At 41.5% G+C, this 16,952-nt stretch overlaps 1 protein-coding gene across 3 annotated transcripts in view; it reads left to right on the top strand.

Moving 5' to 3' along the window:
* Positions 1–16,952, top strand: part of FBXW7 (F-box and WD repeat domain containing 7) — a 127,817-nt gene that overhangs the window by 42,950 nt on the left and 67,915 nt on the right. For all 3 annotated transcript variants that reach the window (XM_075288328.1, XM_075288319.1, XM_075288311.1), the window contains exon 3: positions 4,569–5,135. In XM_075288328.1, the coding sequence (XP_075144429.1) occupies positions 4,638–5,135 (498 nt within the window). In that variant the 5' untranslated portion in view covers positions 4,569–4,637. The remainder of the gene's footprint in view (positions 1–4,568; positions 5,136–16,952) is intronic.

The raw sequence follows: 16,952 nt of genomic DNA, 5'->3' as shown, positions 1-16,952 counted from the left end.
AGTTGTATAAAAAAAAGTTGTCATTCACCATACTCCTAGTTAAAGGGGTTTTTCAGTCTTAAAGGATAGGTCTTCAGTATTAGATTGGTGAGGGTCCCACACCCAGCACCCCTTCGATCAGCTGTTCTGGAGTCGGAATTCTCTGTGTATTTGCTGAATCGGGTTATTGTAGCTTCTCTTCCATTAAAGTGCATAGGAACTGATTTGCAGTAACCTGGTCTGGCCACTACACAGTTGATGGAGCTGTCTGCTTATTACTACTCCAGTCTATGTATATTGGCTATTGTTGTGTGTTACCGGTAGATTCCTACTGATATGGATATTGGGGAATTATCAATATTTTATTCCTGGAAAACCCTTTTAAGTGTTTTAAAAGGATCCCAATGACGTACTTAAAATAAGCCAACAGAGCTATTCACATAGTGGCATTTTTCTAATACTGTATTTCTATACATAGTATACACTTCTAAGTATGGATGTGAGTGGGGCTGTATGAAGTGTCTGTCTGGGAGCAGTTTGTATTAAGGATACCTTCACAAGTGGCAGAATTGGTGCAGAAACTAAATCTCCATGTGACTGGTGGTGTTTCTGAAGTATGTTCATGGATTTCTTCAGATTAATACCCTAGGGCCCTGGTGGCGAACCTATGGCACGCGTGTGAGAGATGGCACTCAGAGCCCTCTCTGTGGGTACCCATCAGTGGAACAGATTATATTGTATGGGGGCCACTATTGAGCAGATTGTACGGGGGCCACTATTGAGCAGATTGTACTGTGTGGGGGCCACTGTAGAGCAGTATTTATATCACACGGTATAAGCCCCATTCACACAACCATATATTGTGGGTTCGTAACTGTCCACAATTGTGGATCCGCACAGTATTAAGATTAAATTGCCTTGTTGGCACTTTGCGATAATTTAGTGGGATTTGGGTTGCAGTTCGGGCACTGTGTTTCTAAAAGGTTTGCCATCACTGCCCTAGGGTATGTTCCCATGAGTCAGAAATGCTTCAGGTTTTCTGCAGCTGAAAATCTGCAGGGTTTCTTATGGAAACCTGCAGTAGAAAAGCACACCACTTGTTTTGTTGTTTTGTTTTTTTTCTTTTAAATGTAGAGTTCACACTTGGGAAAGGTCCCACATAGCAGAGTGCAGCAAAAAACCACAGCAGCAACACAATGTGGTTATTCCTGAAGCTGTTTATCACAGAAAACCTCTGCAAACTTTTTGCTTCCATGATACTTATTGGGAAACCACCGGCATTTCCATAGGTATAACTGACATGCTGCAACTTCCAAAACCGTGGCACTTTTTTTTTTTTTCTCAAGGTGTGGATGAGATTCACTAAAATCCCATTCACCTTGTAGTGACTGTATAGTGCAGCTTTTTCCCCCCAAAAAAGTGCAGTGGTTACACTATGTGGGGCTCTAAAGGCCTATTCACATGGCATAATTTAACATGGATTTTGAAGCCTATAAAATACCCACAAAATTCAATTTCTGCTTTTCCTATGGCTTAAAGGGCTTTTCTGATATACCGGTATATAATATTTGAAGACAGACAAAAAAAATCTGTTGAAATATTTTTTTTCTAATTGAGATCACTTAACAATTTCCTACCGTTTTTCAGAATTGTGTCTGTTCCAACCACTTCCTGACTGGTCCTGACCATGTGCTGGTCATTGAGGGGCTGGCGGCATAGTAGATGCATAGGGAGCATGAAGGAGATCAGTAACGTGCAATAGATGTGAATGCTTGATCATCCGTTTCATGCAGGGTCCTGTGTTCACGTGGTGTGTTTTTCCCCAAAAATTTGAAGAATGTATGCTGTTTTTAAAAACCACATGTGTTTTTCTGATCAAAACTCATAGGGATTTTTTTAAAATCTAGATAGATATATTATACGCACACCATTATACACACACTCTGTGCACATACACAGAGTGATATGTATGTGTTATATATATATGACTGCTAGGGGGTGCAGTGGGGGCAGATGCGGAGATGGGCTGCTTGGAAAAGCACCGACCATCCTACAACCAGGAAGAATTGCATAAGCCCGACAATATCAAAAATTGTAAAAATGGTCCAAACATATATAAAGGTCTTTCAGTTATATTTGTTTGTTCATATAACATCAATTACATTTTCTTAGGCCTCATGTACATGATTTGGATTTTTATCCAGATTTGCAATTGCAAATAGGCCCAAACACTGAGCTGTAGTTTTTTTTTTGGAGCTGTCTCTGGGCCAAATTGAAGAGCTGCAAAATAATGGAGCAGGTCGTGTACTGTCATCATTTGTGACTCTGTCATTTCACTTTCAATGTACGGGTCAGTGAAAACCACAGATGACACTACATACTAGTGCTGCTTAGCATATCAGATGTATTCTGTATTGGCACACATCAATTTCTGTGTCATAAAATGCACATTTGAGAAATCCATTCTTACAATTTTTTATTTTTTAAAGCTGGGGTCAGACATGTACAACTACCGTATGCTTCAGAATGTCCTACAGCTACAGGTTGTCACTGTGTGTATCTCTTACAGATGGTTCAGAAAGCTTTCTCTCTGATTCCTTGTCTGTTGGGGTCCGATGCTGGCATTTTCTCACTCATCCAATCGCTGGACACAATGTTTAGCTGAGGGGCATCTACAGGAGTGTGTGGAGACTCCAGAACTTAAAGACCAGACTGGGCCCTCAGTGTCTGAACTGCAGCACTATTTATTAGAACTAGGTAGTAAGAGGGCACCGGTTTATGTGAATTCTTTTTTCCCATACATATACAATGGATCTTTAAAGTGTAGCTGTCACGTCAGATGGCTTTTCAGGGTAAGATGCCATGCTGACCTATGGCTGTTATATGACTTATATTCTGCAGTCTTTAGCAGCTCTGCATGGCATCTGGAATTTGTAGTCCTTTCTGAGCTGATGGATAGAGACTAGCTGCACACACTAGGTAGAGAAAACTCTGTTCTATAATTCTTTCACTCCGAAACTCTCCAGGACCATGCAGGACATATATAGAGAAGTATCAATCTGTACCGATGTGCATAAAGTGCTTTGGTTGTTATAAAAAAAAAAAAGACTTCAATTGCAGCATCAGTCTAAAGCAACATGCACATGATGGTATTTGTGTTGCCGGGCTGTGTTTGGATGGCACATGGATGGCGACTGTGTTCTATCTGTGCCTCCGCAGCTCCATTCATTGAGGAATAGGACCTGTCCTGAGTTTTGCTTACGGCCCCATAAAATTCACTGTTGTGTGTATGGGGCCAGAGAAATGGATGGGCCAATATGCTAGCTGTGAAAAACATGTCTAACACACAATTGTGTGCATGAAGCCTAAGCCTGATTTTCTTTTGTATCCTGCATTTTCTGCTCATTCATCCTTTTCTCTTCTCCATAGTCTTCTAGAGACACGAGTCATGTGACCTGCAATCTGTCTTCAGACAGATCAATGAATTTCACAGTGAAAGTTGTTTTTTTAGAAGTGAGAGCAGGGAAACAACCTGATAGGAACGGGGAAGGGTATTGTCTCTGAAAAGATATAGTACTACAACGTTTCTTAAACTCACCTGTAATATTTCTATCTGCAATGTTTGCTGAAGCAGCAGTGTCTATATAACAGTGTACTCCTTGTGTCCTGTTGGTATTTCTCTTCTGTGATGTTTCTGCTGAATAATTCTTTGTATTCCTCAGATCTAATAAAGGCTGATATTTGGAGGATTTACAGGCTGTCATGTTTAGATACAATGGCCTGTAATGCGGAGTATAGAATTCTAGGAATGCGGCTCTGCCTTACTGCAGTTTTCCCAGATTTTTCAGCGAACACAAGGAAGGACGTCAGAGATGTTACTATTTTAGGTAGTAAACGATTCAGATATTTTACTTAACTGAACCCCTGGCAGGATATGGTAATTTCCATAAAAAAGGGTCAGTTAAGCAATGCCATATGTGGCCATTTACAGCACGCTGTTTATTTGCATAATTGTAGGTATGTAACCGGCCAAGATATTTGTGCATTGTTACTATTGTAAGAGGAGGACAGTTCCCTGATGCCTCGCTTTATAAGCTGCTCTTTGTCCATCACTATTTTCATACCAAACCTTCCAGATCGAAATACATTTAATTTATTTTTTTATTTGTAACAAATGGTTAATTCTTGGTAATGTCTCTTATACTAGGTGTAAGATTTTATAATAATCTGATCATTCTATCTAACCGGGGCTCATTGCCGGGTATAACTTCACCTGTATATTGGTGGGTGGACATGGAAGCCACAGGGACTTCATTTTTTTTGTGGACAGCAGATTTATTTAGTACCTGCGAGTAAAGGGGAACAATTCTAAACATGGGATCGTTGGGGGGATAAGTTTAAGTTCCCCCTAATGTTTTCGGGTAAGTAGCTGTATGGTTGGAGCTCCCCTTTAAGTTAGTTTTTATTTATTTTTTTATTGTGTCTGAGTACTGTTCAGGTTGACACTGATGTGTTTTTTTTGGGGGGTGGGGGTGGGAGAAATGCTAAAAATTGAAATACTAATTTTTATTTTATTTTTTTTCTTCCAGAATGTGAAAACATTTGCCCCTTCATATAGTCTAGTGAATGTCCATGAAGTAGCAAGCTGGCTTTTGGAAATGAATCAGGAACTGCTGTCTGTGGGCAGCAAGAGGCGACGTACTGGCGGTTCTGTGCGAGGTAATGCTTCTTCCAGCCAAGCAGATGAGGAGCAAATGAACAGAGTAGAGGAGGAGGAGGAACAGCAGCATTCAAGACAGCAGGGGGAAGAGCACATAGTGGTAAATGGAGAGGTAGATGGCCCCAGAAGTGTGGAGAGGAACGACCTCCAGCAACAGCATCTGGAAGAAAACAATAACAGCTGTATCCTAGCAGATCATGAGTCTGAAGACCAACCCGAGGACAGTGAGCAACAGGAGGATGAGGACGAGGATGAGGAACATGTCTGTGATGACGAGGATGAGGAGGAGATGGACCAGGACAGTGATGACTTTGATCAGTCTGATGACAGCAGTAGGGACGATGAACATAGACACACAAATGATATTCCTAATTCCAATAGTATAATGGACATTTCTCTTCAGCAAAAGCCTAGTCCTTTCCAAACGAAAACAAAGGTGAGTGTCCTACGTATGCTGCATGTATCGACATCACATATCTACATTTTATGTCTGGCTTTCCAGTTTATTAACTAATGTGGTTTTTCTGTAGCTTGTCATTGCCAAAGGTAGGCGAACGTATTTTTCACTAACAAATATCTGGCAATATTTCAGTTTTTGCGAGGTTTTTTTCTTTTCCCTTTTCTAGATAATGGATCTGGAAAGAATACATTGTGATGCATTGAAAGTTTACTTTTTTAGTACTCACGAGAAGTTTTCTTAATTGTGTGTTTGATGTGAATTATGTCTGGTTTTCTCTCCCTTTGTGAAGCATTCACCTCCAATGAATAATACTGTGGTGTAGGAGCTTTGTAGAATATCCATACTGCAGAGGGCATTATTAGAGACTGGTAATAGGTGGCACAAGAAAATATTTAGTAGCTGGCTATAATAAATGTGTTTAATTGGTATTAAACTTGAGTTTAATAATGAGGATGAGTCCACGTGTAGTGGCTGAGAACACACCAATATTCAGTTTTACGTCAAGTCGACTGACGGTATTGCGGTTCAAAGTTCTGTTACTGCTGACACTGTACATGACCAGTAACAATAGGTTGAAAACTGCACAATTTTGTCGTAAAAACATACATCGGCACAGTTGTCTATTGAGATGTGGCTACTTTCATTGAACTAACCATTAGCCTAGGCCTGCATGATAAGTTGTAGAACTCGACTTTAAAGGCAAAGTGTCACCAAGGAATGACTTGTTTAATTTCATTTTTAGATTAAACATATTTTTAAAGAATTTATGATGAGGTTGCCTATAATTTTCCATGTAATTTGGATTTAAAAAGCCAAAAAAAAATCTTGCAATTTCAACACTTTCCACTAAGCTTTAAATAGTTTTGTGACTTTTTGTCTACTGGAGATGTACATGGGCCATAAACACAATATGGTCTGGAGTAGACCCTATGTGAGGGTGTTCTGAACATACTCTGTGACCTGGGTAGATGTCATTGGACAGAGAAGTGAGGAAATGAGCTGCAAAATGCTTTATTGTCACTGGTGGATTCTGTCTTATCTACAGTACCTTGCAAAAATATTCATACCCCTCATACTTTTTCACATTGTCACCTTATAGCCATAAACGTAAATGCATTTTATTGAGATTTTAAGTGATAGACCAACACAAAGTCGCTAAACCATTACACTGTCGCTCTAGCTGTATGTTTAAAGCCATTGTCTTGCAGTAGGGTGAATCTCCTTCCCTGTCTTTTGCAGCCTCCAACAGGTTTTCTTCCATGGTTGCCCTGTATTTATCTCCATCCATCAACTCTGGCAAACTTCCATGTCCCTGCTGAAGAGAAACCTCCCCACAGCCTGATGCTGCCACCACCATGTGTCACAGGGTGATGAGCGGGGTTACTTTCCACCACACATAACACTTTGCATTTTGGTCAAAAAGTTCAGCTTTGGTCTCATCTGACCAGAGCACCTCTTTTTCCACATATTTGCTGTTTTCCCTGTATGACTTGAGGCAAACTGCAAATGACACTTCTTATGTCTGTCTTTCAATGATGTTTTTCTTCTTGCCACTCTTCCATAAAAGCCATATCTGTGGTGTGCACGACTTATAGTTGACCTGCAGACAGATTCTTCCACCTGAGCTGTAGGTTTCTGCAGCTCCTCCAGAGTGACCATGGGCCTCTTAGCTGCTTCTCTGACCTGTATTCTCCTCGCTCGATCTGTTCGTTTAGGTGGACCGCCATATCTTGGCAGGTTTGCAGTTGTAGAATACTTTTTCCATTGTTTGATGAGGGATTGAACAGTGATCCTTGGGATATGTTTTTGTAGCCTAATTCCGCTTTAAACTTCTCCACAACTTCATCTCTGACCGGTCTGGTGAGTTCCTTGGTCTTCATGATGCTCTTTGTTCACTAGTGTTCTCTAACAAACCACTGAGGCCTTCACAGAACAGGTGTATTTATACTGAGACTAAATTATACACAGTTGGACTCTTAACTAATAAAGTGTCTTCTGAAGGCTATTGTATGCACTGAATTTTATTTTAGCATATCCAAGTACAGGGAACTGAATACTTTTGCACCTCACACCTTTCAGATTTTTATTTGATTAAAATTTTGAAAAACATGTATCATTTTCTTTCCATTTCACAATTGTGTGCTACTTTGTGTTGGTCCATCACTTAAAGTCTTAATAAACTACATTTGTTTGTGGTTATAAGGTGAAAAAATGTGGAAAATTTCAATGGTTATGAATACTTTTGCCAACCATTGTACATATACATGATATTTGTGATCATCATTGTGCTGATAAGTGAGGGGGCTGCTGCAAAGATACTTGCTACAGAAAACATAACTTCTCAGCATATTATGTAGTTTAGTGGCCAGAGTCAGAACTGCAGGATACTTAGGAATTTTTAAAAAATATAGTTAACATGGAAATTTTAAAACCCTCAACCGAAATTCTCTAAAGTTGTTATTAATATTCAGCCAATGGTTCCCACTAGGATCCAGCCGACAGTAACTTCTAGTAAAGAGCTGCACAAGTTGAATGCGGTTATTAGGTTGGAGAAGGCGGGTATGTACTAAGCTCAATGTTGGGTCCATGACTGGGCCCCCCTGGTATGCCCTCCAGAGTCCTCTTCAGTTTGTGATTACAATATGTTGACAACTCCTTGGCATTTGTCTTCCTGCCATTGTACATATATAAGATGTAACTTAATATCCAAGTGTGTTTAGTATATTATTGTGCCTTGACTTCGACTTGTACCTCACAAATACTTACCTTATTGAGGCCTGGCTTTTCTGGGTCCCCTCATACTGCTGGACTTTTTGTTTCATCTCCAGGACTGATTTAGTTACGCATCAGACCTTCTCTGTAGGAATACTAGAGACCCTGGCCGGATTGTTCTAAGCCACAATATTTTATTGCTTTTGTTGTATTTGTGTTTCCTTTTTGTATAGAAGATGGAACTTGGTTTGGTGATAATAAATAAGATTGCATATGTCTTTCTGTCGGTCCCACCTACTGTTAGTGGATGTGATTGTATAAATATTCAGCATGTTTGGCTCTTTTCCAGCTTGGTTGCAGTATCCACTAGGCTGCAGTGACATTTACTATCTTTGGGTACAACATGGTAGTCTTATGTCAGTATGACTATGCTTCTATTTGGAGATGATAGATACGGGTCCCACAATGGCCCAGTCAGCTATGTTGAGAACAGGGTGCTGCACCCTGCCCGATGAGGTGCCCACTGCACCCATGTTGAGCTTAAGTGCAGAGGTATCTTCATGTGACACCTCCATTCTGTGGAAGTTTCAGAAATAGCCAGGCAAGCCAAAAGCTAACAAATGGATAAACCTTTCTGACATAAGAAGCGGTCACAGATGAGATCTAATATGCAGGTGCGAATAGAGCCCAACCTGTGTTATGGGCATAACGTTACCAGCCTTAGTAAGTAGCTCTGACAGCTCCACATGTATAGTGAGGTATGATCCGAATAGCAGCAAAGGCTTCTCTTCAAGACATAAATCTCCCAGGGTATAAGTGTCATGTCCTGGCTCACCAGGATGAGAGAGGGCGAGCGTTCTGCAGCGTGAGAATTGCGAGGTCACTGCAGGCTACGTGGTTCACATTCATACATGTGTTTTTGAGCTGCTCTTGTAAAAGCCATTAATCCATTGTATGATCATTGTGTGAGTGTTTGTCATAGTGTGTCTGGCATTGTATCTGCTTCCTGATAAGCACATGCACATATTTTACTGTCAGTGAGCCTGGCACTTCCCTGGTCGCTCAGTCTGATCTCCAGTGACCGCTTTGGTTTCTATTATACTGACACTGCTACTTGGACTCAGTCATGTAGATTTCAGGAAATCCCAGTCTGAGCACAGCTGGATTTATTCTGCCATGCCTTAAACACATTTTATCCTCCTGCTTGACTACTCAGAAATGCAGGCACATATGGCTGATTCTGACCGCGCATTGACAGGGCAGCTAGATGGCTTGTGATGTTATAAGAGACCGTGAAAACAAGGGGAAAGGCAAATATTCACAGCTTCAGTATATATATAAATTATATTTAACGTTTATGGATTGCAGCACAATGAAAGTCCTGAGCGTTTCAGTGTGAAGTATTCTGGTAGTAATGCTTGTCTAGGGAGATTACTAGGGTTATGCGTCTGTTAGCAATGGCTGTCTTACTTTTGGCAGCGTTCTCTATTGCTATGGTTCGGAGCTTCTGTGAACAGCTGGTTTGTAGGTAAGGCTTCCAAAAATTATGTGTGGCTGTCATATAGTAAAGACCTGTTGTTGAAACATATATAGAAGCATTGACACTCTTTTAGCTTTCATGGGGTTTTACCATGAAAGAGATTTATGTCATATACACAGAATAAATGCTGGTCCCACCTCTAGGGCTTTCACTTATCTCTAAAATGCCCCCCCCCCCCATTCAATCCCCCTTGCCCTACTACTTACATGACCGTGACCCTGCTGTCAAGACTTTCAGCTATGGTTTTGCTTTAAGGAACGGCTTAGCTCTGAGCTACTGTTTCCATAACTGCCATAGATGTGAAAGGGAGTTACAGAAGCAATGTAGCTCACTGTTCTATGGAAGTTAGAGAAACTGCGTAGGCCAGGGCTACACTGTATCCATAAAGCCCCAACCATAGCTTCACAGCGAGGTCTTTACAGCAAGTGGTGGTCAGGGAAGTAGTGGTAGTAGTAACCCACATCTCTGACATTTTTGGCATATTCCTCATGGCTGCTGTTCAGTTACTGTCAGGTGAAGGTTACTCCCAACTCCCCTAGACCCATGAACATTTGGTTTGGCCAAGTGTGCAGAGGGAAGAGGGTAGTAGCAGCATCTCCACTGAGAAGAAGACAGACAATAAAATTCAGCAAGCCTGTTCCTTCCATCCCTTTAATGTAATCTGTCAATGGAGAGTTGTGAGTCCCTTTATACGCTTAAGTTAGTTGGCTGGTCCTGCCAAATTTGGCTGGCTTGACCCACTTTTTTGTATATAGAGGCCTTTAGACTGTTTTTATCAGTATACCACTGTATCTCCTCTTACTAGATGGGTCTGACTGCTGGGACTCTTGCTGAACATGAGAACATATACTCTTCTACCTCTGTATTGGGTTCACTGCTGTTCCATCCACTCTCTATGGGACCCCTGGAGTACATTGATCAACCGCATTCTGCGATCCCATAGAAAGAGATGACCATGTTCAACCTGCTGTGCCGTTTAAACAGGGGTGGCTACAAACAGTAGTTTAATATCGGCCATGCTTGTGATTTTCAGTGGGACCAGCCAACCCTATAATATATATGTGGACCTCCTGACTTTACTTTGAGAGTGATTGTCAAGGATAGAGTGTGTTGAATTTTACTGCCTGGCCCTTTTAATATTGGGAAAGGTGTCTGCAGATTATTTCCCTCTGCCTGTTGTGAACACATGCATTGGATTGAGAGGAATAGCGCTAAGCTGTTACCTATTGAAAGTATTATTAAATATATCTGTATGATCAGTTTTATGCATGTATATTTGTATGCCCATCCTGCTCAGTATCCTTCAGATCAGTAGGACATAACTTCTGGGCGGATTCAAGGATTTTTCCCCATAAGGACAATTCTGAGAGATATTGCTTTGTTTACTCCGGAATGATTTCAGAACTGTTGATGCAATGGAAATCGCTTGCTTCCAACTGTGCCACTGGTTATCTGTTACTTTGGATTTGGGTATTCAGTCTATCACCAGCCATAAAGTGGCCTGTGTCACTGAACTGTGTGCAAACAAATGTTGTGACTCTTCTCATGTATAGGGGACAAAAATATGCCCCCCCCCCCCACACCTTTTTTTGGGGGGGATTATTTTGCATGACTGTATAAGAGCTAATTTTTGGGTCCATAGCATCTTGAATAGGTTTGGGCGGTTATGACCTAAATTGATTACTCAGTCATTTTACCTAGATTACAATAAAATAGCGATTTATTTAGGTCACTTCCGTTTTAAACCGTTATAAACCACACATCCTCATCTTGTGAGGTTCCCCAGGTAGTTCACCTCTGAACCGAAACTACTATTATACTACTGAATAATGACTACTATAATGACCAGAGGCCTAGAGGAGGGGATCAAACATTAAAAAATCACCTCTCCTGGGCCCCAGGGTGACTCCCTACTGTATTCAGGCCTTTCTCCCTGATGTCAGAGATGTCACGCAGTATTGGGTCACACCGTGTTGTGACGCCTGCATCTATGCGTCATGACTAGAGATGAGCGAACACTATTCGAAACAGCCGTTTCGAATAGCATGCTCCCATAGAAATGAATGGACCGCTTCATTACTATGGGAGCGTGCTGTTCAAAATGGCTGTTTTGAATAGTGTTCACTTCTCTCTAGTCATGACGCCACGTGATATCAGTCAGAGGACCTAAAGACAGCAGGGAGCCATGCCTGAGCCCAAAGAGTTACCGTACACTGTTTATGTTTAATCACCTTCTCCTGTGCCTCAGCGTCTTATCAGGAGACCCCAGAGTATAATAATAGTTCTGATTTGGACACGTTCGATCCGGACAAAGCTGCAGGTAGAACCTCGCAAATATTGTAATAACCAAACTAGAATAACCGACGTGAACAAAATCCCATCCCAGGTCCTAATTTGAAAACTGGTGTACAAGGCTCCGTTGCGTCTGCAGACTTGTCAGTAGTTGCCACACATCACAAAAAAGCTGTGTGTTTTTTCATTTTAAATGCAGCTTGTGCTGTGGTTTTTTGCAGGGTGGTAGAGTCGATAATCCAAAACGCAGACTCCTCTGTTTTCCACAGTCTGACTTCTTCATAAATGGCTGACAGCAATGGTCAGGCAGAAGCAGTAATTCACTTTTTATACACAAAAAAATCCAGTGATGGAATGCCTATTAAATATGTAACAAACTATACAGGGTGGGCCATAAGTATGGATACACCCAGATAAAATGGAAGTGGTTGCTGATATCACCTTACCGTTTGTGGCATATTAGTACATGGGACCCCCTTCCCATTGAAAAAAGTAAAGATGAATCCAAAATGGCTTTGCAGATGGCCGCCACCAGGCCTCAAATGTTTTCCCCCTCCCATGTACTAATATTCCGCAAGTGGTAAGGTGATATCATCAACCACTTCCATTTTATCTGGGTGTATCCGGGTGTATCCATACATATGGCCCACTCTGTACATCTAATAAATTATACAATAATAATTGTATAATTTTCATTTTGATGCAGTATTATTATTGTATTAATAATAATAATAATAATAATAATAATTATTATTATCTCTATCTATTTATTTCCCAAAGCCAGGAGGGGATTTAGTATTCTTTTAGCTTTGGCTCAAAAACCACAGCAAAATCTACAATAAATAAAACAAAGCTTTTGCACAACCTGAGGCCTCTCCACGTAGATATTGATGAGCTATCCCATCCTGTTTTCAGGGGGTTAAGTGTTACTCAGGGTTAGACCCTTCTTGGGCTAGTTGTAGAGCAGTTGTGTTGTGCTATAGTTGACGCATATAATTTTTAGTTTACACTTGAGAACAATGTATATAACCTGTATATACCGTATTTTGACAGGACAGAAGCGTGCAGCCTGTTTGGGTTATTTTGTCGTCACTTAAATTATCCAGCCTTTATACTGTGTATTTTTACAATAAAAAGTCACATGGAAGACATCAAGTATATATTGTATAGACATATAAAACAAATATATGCTTTAAATGGATATTAAAACCCTGGTGTAAATTTTGGGTTTAGTGATTCCTTTTCTCCCAGAAGATTCAGAAGTGAATCTAGCCTTTTCCACTAGGTGGCGCTTCTTCCCACACTTTGGCTGCAGAGTGTTTTATCCTGGTATATTGCCGACATCTGTGTTTTCTTGTTCTTGCTATGTCACTGCACATTTCTGTCAGATGGAGAGAACAAATGGCATCTTCTAAGTCGCTGCAGGAATGCTTTGTATTGTGTGATTCGGCAGCACAAGTGGGACGTGCCGCTTTTAAAGAAGTGCTCGTATATTCAGAGGGGGTCCTGCAGATTATGGGAAATATAGTGTGCTCTGTTTCCACGCGTGAAAAGAATAAACCGTGAATTTCTGTCATATGAATTGGGTTTAGCGGGGATTGTGTTATTCCTTGGCTGGCTGCAATGATTGGATAGCTGTCATCTGAATTGTTCATACAGGCTGACTGCTATTACTTCCCGCTGCCTCCCTCTACACACACATGTATGGTTGTCGTGTGTTCCAAGTAGGCGTGAACTGAGCTGTTGCCAGACATCAGGAACACTCTTATTTGACTTGAGAGCAAAAGGATTGGAAATATTGAAATCAAACCTACCCAACCCTTCATTATTCTGATACTGCTGTTGGGAGACAGGTGACTGATCCTGACAAAATATTGTGTTCTGTGTATAGCCACTTTTAACTCTTTTGATGCTGCCACATGATGTACTGTTCAGCGCTGTCGCTGCACTCCAGAAAATGGCCACCAGTGTTTTTACTTGGGAGCTTTCCAAGCTAAAATTGATCTATTGTAAAGAATAGTTCACCAATATCAGATTGGTGGGATTCTTAACAACTAGCACCCCCACCGGTCAGCTGTTCTGCAAATTGGTAATGGAGCAGGAAACTTTAGTTATTTTGTGTAGTGGAGTCACTGCAGTTTAGTTCTCAAGTGAATGAGAGCTGATCTGCGATACCCTGGTCTGGCCACTATAGAGAGAACAGACCTGTCTACTTCCTGTTCCATTCTCAGTTTATCAGCTGCTGAGAACAACTGATAGGTGGGGGTGCTGGGTGGTTGTCTCTGTATTTTAGAATAATCATTCCCCCCCCCCCCCCCCCCCAGAAGAACCCCTATAAGGAAGTTAAAACACTAATTTATAAGCGGCTTTTCCCTCATTACTGGCCATACGGTTTTGGAGGTTTCCCTGTGACCGGTAATAAAAGAGATTCCATTACCAGTTAATGCTTTCACTTAAGCAAGTTAACTGGCAGCTTTGGCCCAGAGTGCGCTTACAACACGGCACAGTGCGTTGTATGGCAGCTCACTAATTAAACAATGGCGGATATTGATTGCATTTGTTCCCTCATTTACCTCACTTTTCTGGCCTATTAACCTGCCAGTAATGTGGCTTGAAACCAGAGTGTCTGGAAGAAGCCCATGGGAGCACGTAGAAACTTCATGCAGATGTCGCTCTTGGTGGAATTCCCAGCCGTGATCCCAGTGAAGGACAGCTATAATGTTAACCATTGAGCACCATCCTTCCCTCACTACAAAAGTGGCATGTACTATCGGGCAAGGGTAGAACTCACAGTGGTGGTGGTCACTTCCTCAGCCACACGACCAAAACATAAACACAGAGTCTCTCGCCAGGCTCTCAGTATGTCAGGACAGACCCAGATGCTTCCTCTCCTCCCAGGATCTGCCCTGATGTGCAGGCTCTACAGCCTTTTATGGCCCAGTAATGAGCCAATTACCAATACCTGGGCTGCAGCTTATTCGAAATCTGCCATGGACCGCACATAAGTCAGGAATCCAGGGGAGATATACCGGGACTCCAGCACTTTGCCTGTCACCTTCTCACAATTATAACGCTACAAAATGTTGTGTATCCTGTATTATGATGTGGCACAGTAGCAACATAACAAAGCCAGCCAGCTATACTGTGTATAGCATCTTCCTTCTTCCTCAACACTCCTGTTCTGCCTTCTAGGAGAAGAAAAACAGGTCATGACTGACAGCAATGTGTGAGGTCATGGGCCAGCTAACAAAGATCTGTGAACAAGATGCTGTGACAGGGGCATCATTAAAAATGGTTGCATAGTATGACCGAGTGATGGTGTGGCAAACCTATATAACATGGACACCTGCAAAGACCATCTGGTTCTGTGTGCAACAATGCTACTAAATACAGATAATCACACAGAACACAATGTAATAATATTTCAGCATTTATTTACATCTCGTCCTAAAAAAATTATATCAATAAATAAGGTAGGAGGAGGCAGGACAACAGGTCATGTCAAGGTAGAAGGAGGGAGGACAACAGGTCATGTCAAGGTGGGAGGAAGGAGGACAACAGGTCATATCAAGGTAGAAGGAGGGAGGACAACAGGTCATATCAAGGTAGGAGGTGGGAGGACAACATGTCATATCAAGGTAGCAGGAGGGAGGATAACAGGTCATATCAAGGTAGAAGGTGGGAGGACAACACGTCATATCAAGGTAGAAGGAGGGAGGACAACAGGTCATATCAAGGTAGGAGGTGGGAGGACAACAGGTCATGTCAAGGTGGGAGGAAGGAGGACAACAGGTCATATCAAGGTAGGAGGTGGGAGGACAACAGGTCATGTCAAGGTGGGAGGAAGGAGGACAACAGGTCATATCAAGGTAGGAGGTGGGAGGACAACAGGTCATGTCGAGGTGGGAGGACAACATGTCATATCAATGTAGCAGGAGGGAGGATAACAGGTCATATCAAGGTAGAAGGTGGGAGGACAACACGTCATATCAAGGTAGAAGGAGGGAGGACAACATGTCATATCAAGGTAGCAGGAGGGAGGATAACAGGTCATATCAAGGTAGGAGGAAGAAGGACAACACGTCATATCAAGGTAGGAGGAGGGAGGACAACAGGTCATGTCAAGGTAGAAGGAGGGAGGACAACACGTCATGTCAGGTTGCTTTATGGTAGTCCTGCTTTTCTTTGTAAGTAACTGTGTTTCTAATTAGTTGATCTGTATTCAGAAGACATAATGATTTCTCTGCCTAGTATGCTTGAATTGTTCCCTGCCGTTTCAGGTAGTGATCAGACCCTGTAATCTTCCCTAAAAATCATCAGGCCCCCCCATTGCAGCAATGGCCTGTATCAAAGGCTGTGAGAACGATTGTAAGCTTTCATGGTGTGCCAGCAGAAACTTTTCTTGGCCGAACATTAAACCATTTCAAGTATGAATGAATCCAAATATTCCATCTCATGCCTGGCATTACAGCCGGTGTTTGTGATGGCATCAGAATGACGCTTTTTGACAGAAGTGTTGCTGTTCTGCTACTTGGCTTTGAGAATTGACTCAGCCTGTATGTTTATTGCTGAGCCTTAGCTGTCTGACATGTCACATCTTTTATATACATACCTTTGAACGTCAAAAAGAAGGATCACTGTTAAAATGAAAAATGTGGCACTTAGAAGTTGAAGGCTTCTTTTCCGTTATGTACGTTTGTTTTTTTTTTTTTTTAATCTAGAGACATTTGACAGGTAGCAGTGTTACCTTGCAGGACTGGTACCCCTGGTTTCAATCTAGGGATAACATATCTGGAGTTTGTATGACATCCTCGTTCTTGTACTAAATATGATGATATGGCAGCAAACTTAAAGCACCACCCCCAAATGTAAAGCACCATGGAATTAATGGTGATATATATATATATATATATATATATATATATATATATATATATATATATATATATATATAAATAAATAATAATAATAACTTCCTATACACTTGGCCCTGGTGTGTCCGATATTCAGAAATTAGATTGTGAGCCCTTCTCTTAGCACCAAGACATTCCTGAGAGATGTACTAACATCTGACATTCTGCTGCGCCATGTAAACGCATAAGATAGGAGTTTTCTGTCAGTCACCAAGATGGCCGGGTCTCTTTATCTTGTGTGACCCCGTGTGCTGTGCTCTCTGCACCAAGAGAATTGAGATTCATAGGGATTGTCTCTCTCCGGTTATTCCTCCTAGACATTGCTGAATACATTGA

This window comes from Leptodactylus fuscus, chromosome 1 (genome assembly GCF_031893055.1).
Source record: "Leptodactylus fuscus isolate aLepFus1 chromosome 1, aLepFus1.hap2, whole genome shotgun sequence".
Lineage (NCBI taxonomy): Eukaryota > Metazoa > Chordata > Amphibia > Anura > Leptodactylidae > Leptodactylus > Leptodactylus fuscus.
The sequence above is the reverse complement of the archived record's forward strand: the minus strand, read 5'-3'. Positions and strand labels throughout refer to the sequence as shown.